At 42.2% G+C, this 14,661-nt stretch overlaps 1 protein-coding gene across 1 annotated transcript in view; it reads left to right on the top strand.

The window, feature by feature from the left end:
• The window catches only part of HELB (DNA helicase B), a 1,552,493-nt gene that overhangs the window by 1,126,710 nt on the left and 411,122 nt on the right, over positions 1-14,661 (top strand). Inside the window, exon 10 of the mRNA XM_044088061.1 lies at positions 13,019-13,274. Within this exon, the coding sequence (XP_043943996.1) occupies positions 13,019-13,274 (256 nt within the window). The remainder of the gene's footprint in view (positions 1-13,018; positions 13,275-14,661) is intronic.

Raw genomic sequence — 14,661 nt, 5'->3', positions numbered from 1 at the left:
ATACAGGCTGATGTAATACAATATGCAGATGCCTCAACAATTATCTGCACTGCAAAAAAACCCTTCTGAGCTTCAACTACTAAACCAAAATGCCTTCACATCCACCGAAAAATGGATGTCCAATAATCACCTAGCTCTCAACCCAAAGAAGACCAAGCTGATTCTATTCACTCCCAAAAAAACAACACCCCTGAACAGGGCTGAATTCTCTATCATCTCCCAAAATAATACCTCCATAGAAGTTTTCCCAGTACTAAACTGTTAGGAGTCACTATCGATGAAACCCTAACTTTTGAACACCACATACTCAATAACATCAAAAAGACACACCAGAAACTAGGTACCCTCTGCAGACATAGCTTTTACCTAAATAACAATGCCAGAAGAACACTAGCCTCTGTCTTCCTACTTCCATCCCTCCTATATGGTGCTGCCATCCTCACTAATATACACACTTCACTAAAAAACAAACTTGATATATACTACAATAAAATTGCTAAATTTGCAACAAATGCTAGATTCTCATCACATCACTGTTTTTCACTGCAACAACTAAACTGGCTTGAACTTCCACTCTATCTCATCTACCTCCACTTAATTACTGCACATAAAATAATATGTAAACCAACAGCTTGTCCAGTTCTCTCCTCTATATTAACTCTGTACCATCCAAACAGACACCTTAGATCTGAAAACAAAATTCTACTTAGTCAATAAACCTCAACTTCCAGCTGGCCAAATGCTTTACTCCTTCGCTACCTCCAAACTTTGGAATAACCTCCCAACCTCAATAACCTCCATCTCATACTCTACTTTCTTTAAAAAATCCCTCAGACAACACCTCTCTACCTGCTGGTTATGCCCATGCCAAAAATAACTCCTTCTCTTCTTACTACTCCCACTCTGGGGCTACATGTGTGCACTCTTAGGAGGTCTGCAGCCATACCTGTGACTGTTACTATACTGCCTACACAGATTTAAATGCATGTAAATAATTGTATATGATGTTACTGTTTTTTTCTGCCTTCCAGTCAGTAATGTCTGTGGCATCTATATGACCAAAAGTACATGTTAATATCATTGATGGACTACCATAAAACTGCAATGAAATTGTTAAAAACTGTAAATAGTGCAACATTTTTGTTGTTTGTGTTTTTGATATTTGTATTTCTGTAATGTGACTTTTATGTGGAGCTTTTCTCCCCGGGCCTCAACTGAAAATGGGCTCACCTAGGCCCAGTGGACTTTCCCAGTAAACAAATGCAATAAATAAATAAATATTAAATCTCTTTTTTTTCCCATGTCCATATTTCTTCTTCAGATATCTCCTGATCTTCTTTCTTCTCTTTATTTTGGGGATTCACTCCATCATGCTGTGATGTAGTCTGTGTTAGACTTTCTACACTAAATATTTCACTTTGCAAGTATTCCATAACCCCAGTTTCTGTTTTTTTTGTCTTTCTCCTTTGCATAAATATTGCACCATATCAGATCTCTTTTTCTTTCCCATGTGCATATATTTTTTTATAACTTTCAAAAGTCTCTAGATTTTGTTCTTTATATTTTCACACTTCCTCAGTCGCCTGTTTTTCCAAAGTCCCAAAGTTTCTTGGTTTATATAGTATATTTCATGGATTTATTATATTAACGAACACAAATTTGCATTAGAAGCTTCTGACCGTTTTTCTTGTGGAAGTGTTTTTCTTCCCTCTAATTTTTCTCTTAATCTTTTCTGTCTGGAAGTTCGGAACTTCTTCCATAATAGTAAAAATACATAATTTCTCTCTTATCCTCAATAGTCTGCTCTATCATCTCTGTGTCTCTTTTTTGGCCTATCATTTTTTGTATTTTTTGTGGGCTGCTACTTCCTTCTACAACAGGAGGACATCCTCCCTCAGAGCCTGGCCTAGCCACATTGTAGGAATGTTTCTGTGTCTTGAAGATTCTACACTGTTATTTTTTTTTTCAGTCCTGGCCTCAGTGTGCCTACCAGGATTAGGCATGTTTTTATCCTGGGTCTTGTGCACCCAGCTATCTTTTTTTATTTTTTTGACCTACTTTTGTTCATGATATATGCTATATAAAATGTAGTCAATATATCAGTGTCATCTTGGTGAGATTTTGTGAAAAACAGGGTCCACCTCATGAAGGTACTCACCGAGACTTGAGGATGAATTCATTTGCAGCAATACTACTCTTCTTTGCTTGCTGATTTTTCATCTCTCCATTCAGACCCCCTATTTCTGAGCTTTGTGCTCATTCTGATGTTGCTACTAACTGATGAAGGCTTGGCCCATAAAAAACTGGTACTGATTAGTGCACTGTAATTTCCGGTCATCTAAGGTATATCATACTCTGGTTGAGTACCCTGTTCACTGCCACAGACTCAACCTGAGATACCCACTTCCCATTCCTTTGGACTAAAAGCACTATTCTGCATTTTGCATTAATAAAAAATGCAAGCCTAACCGGACAAATGCATCTGAAGCTGACACAGTTAAACTCTACATGAAGCAGTTCAGTAAATTATTATATTACTGCTTTTTATTGGTTGGTAGTAGTATACAGTCTTTGTTTTTGCCTCATGATAAATTGCTTTCATGGCTGCTTTCTTCTAATACCACACTCTAAAAATTTCCTCCAGTGAATCTTTGCACCTCCAGAAGTAATGCTTAGGCGTTGTAATAATTACTCATTATTTTCTTCTTAAAGGTTTCATATTCCATGTTATTGTAGTGTTTTGCTGTTGCTGCCACAGTCTACTGCTTACGTTTTAGATGTAGCATGCCTTACTATTATCTTTTTGTTAAAATGTATTTATTTATTTGCCTTTTTTTTTCCACTGGGAAAGTCCAACTGGGCACAGGACCCATTTTCAGCAAAGGCCCAGGGAGAAAGGCTCCAGTGTACAAACGGATGTAATAGACAGAGTGACACTGCCTTTTCATTAGCGACTGCTTATTCTCGCCAAAAAGCGAGTTTCTAACTGCTGTACTACTTTTAAAAGCTTGTTATTACATTTTTACTGTACCTGTACTTTAAAAGTTGTTTTTGTGTTAATTTAACTGTTTAGGCTGCCTACTGAAGTGCACTAGCCTGTGTAAAGCATTTACAGTGTTTTTCTGTTAATTTCTGCTACTGTTTCTGCAAAAAAAGAAAAAAAAAAACAAACAAAAAAATATCCTTGTTTCCCGCCTTTTCTGAGCTAAAATAGTCCAGATTTCAGGTTTTGCTGAATTCTGGGCTTTGGTATAAGTTCCTGTGTTGCCCATATCCTTACTTCGATAGGAGGAAGCTTCTCTGTTTACCAGTGAGAGTGGGGAGCTTTGAGCAGCCTATCTGCCCCTGGAGGAGTGGTCTCTGCCCAGAAACTAGTAGATTATTGGCCGTTTTGGGCTAATTCCTAGCTCTTTCAAGTTCCCTGCCTTAAAACCCGCTTTTGCGCTTGTTTCCGACTCAGCACAGCTCTTCGTGGTCCTGCAGAGTGGTACAAGCAGCAGAGAGACGAGAAAGAGTGACTTTTACCAGATAAAGTATTTTTTCTCTGCCTTTTCATTAGCGACTGCTTATTTTCGCCAAAAAGCGAGTTTCTAACTGCTCTACTACCTTTAAAAGCTTGTTATTGCATTTTTACTGTACCTGCACTTTAAAAGTTGTTTTTGTGTTAATTTAACTGTTTAGGCTGCCCACTCAAGTGTGCTAGCCTGTGTAAAGCATTTACAGTGTTTTTCTATTAATTTCTGCTACTGTTTCTGCAAAAAAAGAAAACAAAATTCCTTGTTTCCCGCCTTTTATGAGCTAGAATAGTCCAGATTTCAGGTTTTGCTGAATTCTGGGCTTTGGTATAAGTTCCTGTGTTGCCCATATCCTTACTTGGAATAGGAGGAAGCTTCTCTGTTCACCAGTGAGAGTGGGGAGCTTTGAGCAGCCTATCTGTCCCTGGAGGAGTGGTCTCTGCTCAGAAACTAGTAGATTATTGGCCGTTTTGGGCTAATTCCTAGCTGTTTCAAGTTCCCTGCCTTAAAACCCACTTTTGCATGATTTTGCGCATAGTGCAACATTGCGCAATGTAGCGCAGTGTCGTTTTAACAGTTTTAAACTTTTCCCGGCTCCACAAAGTCTGCTCTTCAAATTTTCCCTTAGAACTACTTAAACTCTCAAGGAAAGCACTCTACTCTCCTCTTACAGTCCAACGCTTACTCTAGCTTCTCAGTAAATCTTTGGAACTACTCAAACTCTCCAGAAAAGCTCTGTACTTTCCTCTTACAGTCCAGCACTTGCCCTAGCTTCACAGTAAAAGCAAATAAACTACTAGCACTTTCCCCCTTGTATAAAACAGTAGTAATAGGCTCCGGATTCTCCCATTAACCAATATTTTGAACTCTCCAGGCATGTCCAAAGCACAGTTTGTCATACTCTCCAGTCCAGCTGGTGAACCTGGGAATCCTGAGGCAATATTACAATTTCCTCATGTACACAGACAATCCCCTCCTCCATCAACCTCTAATGTATGCGAGAGATGCCACTATGCAGCCAAAATGGAGGCTAAGTTCTCTCAACCCAAGACTGGTACCACCAGTCAAGAGGAGAAGGTAAACACGAGCACCCCCAAACCAGTCACACATAGACTAATCACACCTGAAAACATGACACATAAACCCACAAAGACATACTCGGAGGCTCTAAATATAAACTTGCCAAAACAGCAGAGACCTCCTAAGCAGACACACAAGCACTCACTACCAAACATTAACCATACACATACCCCACATGGACAGTGTGCCACACAGTCCCAGCCCTTAAGGCCAAACGACACCCCTAATACACTAGTAATAGGTGACTATCGTCAAGCACACTGACGTCCCACTCACCAGACTGAACAAAGAGAAGGTCACTGTAAGTTGCCTGTTGGGTGCCAGGATCCGCCACATAACTCAAGCACTCAGGTCACTACACAGCAAGTACAAATACGACTCTGTCATTGTCCATGCTGGTGTAAACAAATACCTCCCTGGACTACATGAAAAGAGACATAGAGGAGCTCTGTGATCATGTAGCCCAGGCCAGTATGACCCTGACCCCTGAGTAGCATCCTGCCCTCACCTAGAGTGATGCCACATATAGAGACAAAATGATTGACTTCAACAATTGGCTAAGCTACTGGTGTCATTCAAAGGGGATCCAGTGTCTGTCAGCCTGAGACGACATGCTAGACAAGCCACGTTGCTTCGCCAAGGATGGCTTACACCTGTCACCCCTGGGCTTTCGAATACTGGCCAAGGCTCTTGCCACCCCCATAGTGCCTTTTTTAGGCAAGGCTCAAAAGACAAACCCACCTCCTTAGACAATACAAAGAATAAAAAACTAAGGTTAATGCTACTTAACGCCAGAAGTCTAAACCTAAAGATGCACTCACTTGAGGCACTCTTCAGTATGGAGCAAATCGATGTCTGTTCAGTGACAGAAACCTGGTTCAAGGCTCCTGAGAGCACCCCAGCTTTACCAGGATTCAACTCGTATCATACTTTTCGGCCACAAAACTCGGACAATAGCACCAAGGGAGGGGGTGTATCCATCTTCATCAAGGACACCCACATCTCCAGATTAGTGGCATTACATGAAACATCGGAAACAATTCATGTGGAACTAACAGTGGGCAAAACTGCCTTCCAAGTCATAGCCTGCTATAGATCACCCTCTCTGTCTCAAGACCCACACATGGCCTTCCTGAGAACACTAGAGAATATGAAGATCCTACCAAACACCATAATATTGGGGGACTTCAACTACCCAAACATCGACTGGGTAAACTACTGGAGTCCAAACTCATTTGCCCAACGGTTTCTAGAATTCATCAACTCAAATGCTATGGAACAACTAGTCACTGTTCCTACAAGAGGGGAAAATACATTAGACCTAGTCATTACAAACATAGGGGATCAATGTTCCACACCGGAGGTAAATCCCTCGTTGGTGTGGTCGGACCACAAACTGATCACAATGGACATCCTCATCCCAACCCCACCCCCAGCCAAGGAAACCACAGTGAAAAACCTCTCAAAAACAAACTTCACTCTCAAGACAGAAGCAGGAAGCTTCAAAGCCCCTGAGAAATTGGAAAATGTTACCCAAACCGCAGAATCCTATACGAATGCACTCTATATGCACCTACAGGAATGCATGGATCGTGCCATCCCAAGTAAAACCAAGACTCACTCCTCCAAAAATAGGAGACCAGTCTGGTGGACCCCAGCCATAAACGAGCTGTACAACAAAAGGAGGAGACTACTACATGACAGGGCCAAAACCCTAAAAGGGAAGGCATCCCTGATCAGTATTAGCAAGAAACTTCGCTCCACCATAAAAGCCTCAAAGGCAAACTTCGAAAGAAAAATTGCCAAAGACTCCAAAGATAATCATAAGGCATTCTTCAGTTACGTCAGGAACCTGGGAGGAAACACCCAGATCTGCTCAGAACTAATACAAAACGGCACAAAATACATGGAACCGACTGACATTGCCAACATTTTGGCTGACAGGTTCAGTGCAAATTCTGGCTGAGAGGTTCAGTGCAAATTTTACCCCCCTTCCCCCTCAAAAGGGCCTGTGTCAATCCTGGATGAATGTAGTCCCCCAGATATCTCAGACACACAGGTAAAAGCAGCCCTCTCCAAAGCTAAAAACACAGCGTCTATGGGACCGGATGGAATGTATCCGTGTGTCCTGCACGAGCTCCAGGAAGAACTAAACCCTCACTTAATTTCACTATTTCAACTCAGCCTTAAAACAGGCTATGTACCCAAGGAATGGCGTACAGCAACAGTGATCCCTCTCCACAAGGGTGGCCCCACAACGGATCCTGGGAACTATCGCCCCATAAGTCTGACTAGCCTAATTTGCAAGGCTATTGAGCGTATCATTATAGATCTCATAAACAAAGACATCGGGAACCTCCAGACACTGGACCCTACCCAGTACGGTTTTGTAAGGTAGATCCTGCCTCCTAAACCTGGTTAACTTTTTTGAAACAAGTCACCAAAGTCATAGATGAGGGTAAGGCAGTCCACACTGCCTATCTGGACCTCACTAAGGCTTTCAACACAATACCTCACTCTGGAATTATAAATAAACTAACCAGCTTAAACATCAACCCATATGTCACAAGATGGGTTGCAAATTGGCTTACGGATAGAACGCACGTGGTCAGGGTTGGAAGTGCCATGTCCGACTCTAAACCTTTTACAAGTGGAGTCCCACAGGGCTCAGTCCTGGGGCCCCTCTTGTTCGGTATATACTTCTCTGAAGTACAGGCCAGCACAAAAGGACTGTGGCTTACCAAGTTCGCTGATGATTGCAAACTAGGAGCCATAATAGACTCCCCGGCCGACACAAGCATTCTCCAAAAGGGTCTTACGGAGACAGATGCCTGGTGTCAGAGCCATGGCCTCAAGCTTAATGCCAAAAAATGCATAGTCATCCCCTTTGGGAAAAACAAGGTGCCCACTAATTACCACATAGGAGGTAACCCACTAAGTACAGAAGAAGTAATTAGGGATCTGGGGACCCAGGTTAATAGTAACCTCTCCTTTGACAATCACATTGCCAGAATAGTTGGAAAATCCTTCTATATTGCCCATCTTATAACTAAAGGGTTCTCGTCTAGATTTAGAGAGGTCATTGTGCCCCTGTACTCATCACTCATCAGACCCATAATTGAGTACAGTGCCCCATTTGGGATGTACCTTACCCGGCACCTGCAGCAGCTGGAGAGACTCCAAAAGTTCCTTACCAAAAGGATCATGGGCCTCAAACAGTTGCCCTATGCAACTTGGCTAAAGAAACTACAGCGCTACTCACTTGCTTACTGCCTGCTCAGAGGCGACCTCTGCCCGACTTACAAGGCCATGTCCAACCCAGAATTAATGGACATACTCCACCTTAAAAAAGCCAAATCTATTAGAAACACACGCTCCTCGGACTTAAACCTCAGCACAGCAATAAATAGGACATGCTGGAGGGATAGATTCATATCCCAAAGGCTTCCCACACTCTGGAATAAAATCCCAATTCACATAAGACAAAGCCCCTCACTGGCCCTCTTCAAGAGAAATCTTGATGAGTGGATGGATAACCGTAAGTTTGCACCTGGGATCACTCCAGTGGCACTACTGGACAGAGGCTCTAGAAGTTAAATTATAAGGGTGGAGAGAGCCAAACACATTTTTGGCTAGGCTTATAAATTCCCTAGGGCAGATAGCCTAGTATAAACCTATGAACCTGTGAACTAACATTTGAAATGTAGTATTATGCAGTAGTTTTGTAAGCATTTTTAAAAAGAGAAAGAAATGCATTTCAGAGTTGATAACTTATACAGACAGCCATATTGTTTCAATTTTCAACAGAAAGCAATATGTTTTACAAAAGGTATAGTGATGAGATAGAGTTGAAAAATAGAAGACAAGGGTAGTTGAAGGTGAAGGAGTATACCAAAAGGGGAAAGAGACTGAGGTACAGTATGGGTAGGAGGAGGATATGAAGGGGGTAAGAGTACAGGTTGGAGGAGGGTATGGAGGGAGTTACAGTACAGGTAGGAGGAGGGTATGGAGGGAGTTACAGTACATGGAGGAGGAGGATATGGAGGAGGTTACATTGCAGGTAGGAGGAGGACATTGGAGTGAGTTACAGTACAAGTAGGAGTAGGATATGGATGGGAGTTACAGTGCAGGTAGAAGGAGGAGGATATGGAAGGGGTTACAATAGAGGTAGGAGGAGGATATGGAGGCAGTTACATTGCAGGTAGGAGGAGGACATGGAATGAGTTACAGTACAAGTAGGAGTAGGATATGGAGGGGGGATACAGTGCACTTAGGAGGAGGAGGATATGGAAGAGGTTACAATAGAGGTAGGAGGAGGATATGGAGGGAGTTACAGTACAGGTAGGAGGCGGATCTGGAGGGAGTTGCACACTACAGGAAGGAGGAGGATATGGAGGGGATTACAGTACAGGTGTGAGGAAAATATGAAGGGAGTTACAGTACTGGCAGGAAGAGGATATGGAGGGGGTTATAGTACAGGTAGGAGGAGAGTATGGAAGGGGTTACAGTACAGGTAGGAAGATATGGAGAGAGTTACAGTACTGGCAGGAGGAGAATATGAAGGGAGTTATAGTACAGGTAGGAGGAGGATATGGAGGGAGTTACACTACAGGTAGGAGTAGGATATGGAGGGAGTTACATTACATGTAGCAGGAGGATATGGAGGGAGTTAAGCAGTGATACAGTTGAAGAGGAGTGAAAGGCTAATCTGATGCAGCACGTATGCATAACCAGGAGCTGAGTAAGTGAGACTTTAGCTGTAGTTTGAATGACTTTAGCAAGAGGTCCTGTCTGACTGCTAGCAGGATGGAGTTCCAGACTTTTGATGGGAGTAGAGGGAACAGCCTGCAGAGTTATTTGGTTTTGATATATGTATATGTATGTATATATATATATATATATATATATATATGTGTATATATATATATATATATATATATATATATATATATATATATATATATATATATGAATATATATATGAGTGTGTATGGGCTCCCTTCAGAAGCTCGAATACTGAAATGTCAAATTTCAGTATTTCGAGCCCAAGAAGCCAAATCCACATAATAGCGAACGTTTAGAAGCGTGAAATTCAAAACCTCGAATACTGGAGGTTTTGAATTTTGCTCTTCTAAAGTTCTGCTATGGTCATGTATTCAGGTAAGTGTGTGTTAAGGGGTTTGGGTAGGGGCTGTGGTGTGTGTCAGTGTGTTTGGTTGCTGGGATGTGCGTGTGCGAAGAGAAAGTAGCTTATATGGTGGTGTTTTGTGTGTGTTTGTATGTAGTCCGACCTCGGAGTGAGAATATTTAAGTAGGGGGGTTGTGGGAGGTGCAGGGGGGCTTTTTGTTGTTTTGTGGATTTGACTTCTTGGGTTCGAGATACTGAAATTCGAGATTTCAGTATTTCGAGCTTCTGAAGTGAATCCATATATATAGTATTTCGAGCTTCTGAAGTGAATCCATAGATATATATATATATATATATATATATATATATATATATATATATATATATATGGGTCTACTTGAATGACCGGCGCCACGCCACCGACACCGGAAGACCGAGGCGGAGCGACCGAACAGGTAGGTTACAGCGATATCCCGACAGCTGAGAGACCGACAACGGCAGCGTGTGGCGATCACGGTAAGTGTCGAAAGTGAAAGATTTAGGATTGGGGAGCGGACAGGTAAGTGTATGATAGTGAGGGATTTTAGGTTAGGGTGTGGGAAAGGTGAGTGTGCGGTAGTGTCGGACTAAGGGTTCCGGTGAGGTAAGTGTGTGGAAGTGACGTAGAGCAGTGTAGGGAAGGGTTAAGTGTGTCAGGGTTAGAATGCGGGTGGAGTGAGTGTGCGATAGTGACGGGCTGAATGTTTTAGGGTGGGTTAAGTGAGTTAGGGTTAGGGTGCAGGTAGGGTAAGTGTGCGATAGTGACGGTGTTGAGGTTTAGGGGTGGGTTAAGTGAGTTAGGGTTAGGGTGCAGGTAGGGTAAGTGTGCAATAGTGACGGTGTTGAGGTTTAGGGGTGTGTTAAGTGAGATAGGGTTAGGGTGCGGGTTGGGTAAGTGTGCTTTAGTGTCGGACGTTAGGGTTAAGGTTTAGGTTAAGGTTAGTGGATATGTTGTGTGCAATGTGTAGTTGCCGTTTTTTGTGTCGGTGTTGTGGTGTTCGGTTTTTTGAGTTGTTGGTGTGGTGTGTTTTCAGTTGTTTGGGGTCGGTAACGTGTGTCATATATATATATATATATATATATATATAGGAGATCTTTGTTAGAGTAGTGGAAGTTTCTGGGAAGGTTTTGTGGTTGTACAGGATTGGCTGGAGATGGACATTCATTACATTGGGGATAATAGGGAGGTCTGAGTATGCAAGTTGTTGAGGTAGTTCAAGCCACTGGAGGTATCTGATGTCCAAACAGTGATGTCTGTGGGAGGTTAGCTGCAAGTTTTGCAACCTTGTTGTGTAACACTGCTCTAGTTTGTTTAGTCTGGTTAGTTGGATGTTTGTCAGTACTGGTACAAAGTAGAAGAGACAAGGTAGGAAGGTAGTTGGCGATATGATATCTTACAGTCTTAGATAGGATTTTGCCCTACAGAGAGTGCTTAGTTTTTGGTATTTTATTTTTCACTGCATGTTGAATGTGAAGGTCAAACTTTAGGTTTTCATGTATGTAAACTATGTAGTTTGGTTTGTGTGACAAGTTCTGTTTTGGTATTGTTGGAAGAGGTAATATTGACTGATGCTTTCTTTATTATGAGTTGTTTGGGAGAGAAGAAAATTAGCTTTGTTAGGGTTTAGGAATAGTGAGGAGGTAGTCAGACAGTTTTCTGTAGAAGGAAGGATTCCTGGGTCAGTCTTTGTAGGGAATAGAGCAGATGATGGTAGAATCATCTGTACACTGTACTAAGGTAGCATTCTTACTGGCTAGGTCAAGGTTATTAGCAAAGATGCTGAACAGAATAGGTCCCAATACGGGTCCTTGTGGGACTCCAACTGCAACAGGAAGAAAGGATGAGATATTAGTAGCCCGTTTTACTGCCTGGACCCTGTTGGAGAGGTAACTAAAAAACAGGATAGACGGGAGTTGTCAAGGCCTGTACTTGAGAGTTTGTATAAGAGTATAGGATGGGAGACCGTGTCAAAATCTTGGGATAGATCAAAAAAGAAAACAGATACAAGTTTACAATCCTTTCTCTTTGTGTTAATGGTATTAGTGAAGTTAAAGGTGCACAAGATTTATTGATGGTTTGTTTGAATTGAGGGAAGGTAAGTCTTTGGTGACATTTTTACATATTTGCTAGGTAGATTGCCTGGTGATAGGGAGGTGGATTTTAGCTGAAGGTCATAGTTTCATAGATGTGTACTAGGCTAATGGCCCTATAGCCTTTACAAGCCTAGCCCATAGGATTATCATGGCATGATGCCATCCAACCTTAGTTTCCACTGCCTGTGTTGAGGAGAGCCATTGGAATGATCCCCGAGGTGAATTTTCTATTTCCCATCCACTCATCAAGATTTCTCTTGAAGAGGGCCAGTGAGGTGCTCTGACATGTATGGGAAGTCTGTTCCATAGCATGGGCAGTCTCTGGGTTATGATTTCTTTAGATGTAGCATTTCTAACAGAGCTGGGTCAGACATGGCTTTATAAGTCAAGTGGAGATCGCCTCTAAGTAGGCGATATGAGAGAAAATAGTTGGAGTTTTTTGAGTCTGTCCATATAGGACAAGTGTTTAAGGCCTAGGATCCTCTTTGCGAGGAACTTTTGCAGCCTCTCCAGTTGTTGCAGGAGTCTAGTGAGGTACATGCCAAATGGGGGCATTGTGCTCGATAATTGGCCTAATGGGAGAAGACTAGAGGGAGACAATGACCTCTTTCTTCCTGGATGCAAAACCCTTAGTAATGAGATGTGCCACATAGAAGTTGCAGTGTGGTAGACAAAAGAGAGGTTGCTGTCAACCTGTGTTCCCAGATCTCTTATAACGCCTTCTGTGTTCAGTGGACTATCATCAATGTGGTAGTTCATGGGAACTGGGTTTTTCCCAAAATGGATGACGACACAGTTTTTGGCATTGAGCTTATGGCCATGCTTCTGACACTAGTCCGTTGGTCTCAGTGAGGCCTTTCTGTAGGATGTCAGCATCACTTGGGGAGTTAATAATGGGTCCCAACTTGAAATCATCTGCAAACTTTGTCAGTCAGATTCCCTTTGTGTTGGACTGGACTTCTGAGAAGTAGATACCAAACAGGAGAGGACCCAAGACAGATCCTTGTGGGAATCCACTCGTGACTGCTTGACAAGTCAGTAAGTAATGGTAAGTAATAGTTTTCTGATTATAACAGTGAGGACTGTTAATTTAAATTTTGACAAACATGCATCTTTTGATCTTCTTCATTTCCCTGACCCAGTTTTGTTTCTGTTCCACCAGGTTAAAGAGAAAGTTGAATTTTCAACCCAAGGATAAAGTGTGCTGTACAAAAAATGGTTATGTTGCGGATCTGAAAGACATTCTGGAATATGGTCAGGAAATAACAAAGCCTTGCAAATCCAACAAGCTAACTTCAGAAGGTGAAATTCAGAACCACACAGAGCAGGAGCCTGGCTCAACAAATACTGAAAAATCCTTGCCAGACAACCAAAAAACGATCAGACTATGCAATGGAGAAATATACTTCATTGATAAGGTACAACTTTTGTTTGTAAATGTGAGTTTCCTTTGTCCTGTGTCATATAAATATTGGATGTGTAGGTCTGAATCAGAAGTATTGGACTATAAAAGTTTCTTGATTAAATCCACCACCCTTACACATGCAAAAATAAATAAATAAATGAAATGAAAATAGTAATGAAATGCATAGAAACCACTGCTCCCAGAAGATGTCTTCTGGCCACCATGTAGTACCAGACTCATTGGTCTTGTTTTGGTACACTTCACAGCATCCATTATCACATTTACAGTACTGCTAATAATTGACCAGGTAAAATGGATATTTTTATATAATATCCTGAGCCCCTCTCATTGGACCCTGGATTGGGTTTATACTCTCCGGTTCAACATATTTTTTTCTTTGACACACCTATGCTTTGAGGTGTGCACTCTACACAGATGTATGCTGTATTGTCATGTACTGAATTAGGAGACCATACCTAGCCCCATACTCTGCTAGTTCTTTCCTGCCACTTACAAACTTTATTTGCAAGTCTGATACTTGTGGAAAAGCTGCCTCATTCATTGCCTTGAAGTAATCAAGTCCTCTGGCTGTTCACATGACCAATAATTATGAGCAAGTACTCACAGCTGCACCTGTTCTTTATTGCTTGAGAGAGAAGCATGATAATGAAGTTCTGCCATGTGACAGCAGTTCAGTCTTGCCACCTATAGACATACAAGAGACAATCTTCTGGTACATCTCACTACCCAGATAATAGCAGTAGCTGATAGTGCTGAGCCTTAGGGTGATCCAAATTATCCTTTTGCAACCCTAGCCATTTGCTAGAACACCATCAAATGACAGACTGAAGGAAGATTGTGATTCCATCCTTCTGGAGGTAAGTCTGTCTGTGACATGGACTTTTAGTTCCTGCGTGTGAAGGCCTCACCCTTGACTAGGGAAGACTTGACTCCATGCCCTTCCTCCTCTTTAGCAGAAGAACGAGGAGACCTTAGATTGGTGCATCCCAGTTACCATCTTGGGAAATATATCCTGAGGTTTAGGAGGTACCATTCTGTTGCTTGATCAGTAGAAGCAAACCCATGACCAGCCAGATCCTGGAGAGAACTTCACTGGTAGCGCTTGGGATCAAGAATTACAATTCCTAAACTGCCCTTGATGGCCCAGGTCGAAGATGGTTCACTTGGTCCTCCTGTTTTAGGGTCTATGGTTCAGGCCCTAAACTTCTGTCAGCAGTCTGATGTCTGGTGAGACCTGTCCTCACTATTATGAGGATATATACCATAGGGTGTGTAACCTAATACCAGCACCAGACCCACTGCAGACTTCTGCTGTTATGTCTCTGAGCACTGATAGCCTGTCGCCAGATGGCAACCACCAACTATTGCTTGTTCAGACC

The sequence above is a fragment of the Protopterus annectens genome, chromosome 11.part0 (genome assembly GCF_019279795.1).
Source record: "Protopterus annectens isolate FY-2018-M chromosome 11.part0, PAN1.0, whole genome shotgun sequence".
In the NCBI taxonomy this organism is placed as follows: Eukaryota; Metazoa; Chordata; order Ceratodontiformes; family Protopteridae; genus Protopterus; species Protopterus annectens.
The sequence above is the reverse complement of the archived record's forward strand: the minus strand, read 5'-3'. Positions and strand labels throughout refer to the sequence as shown.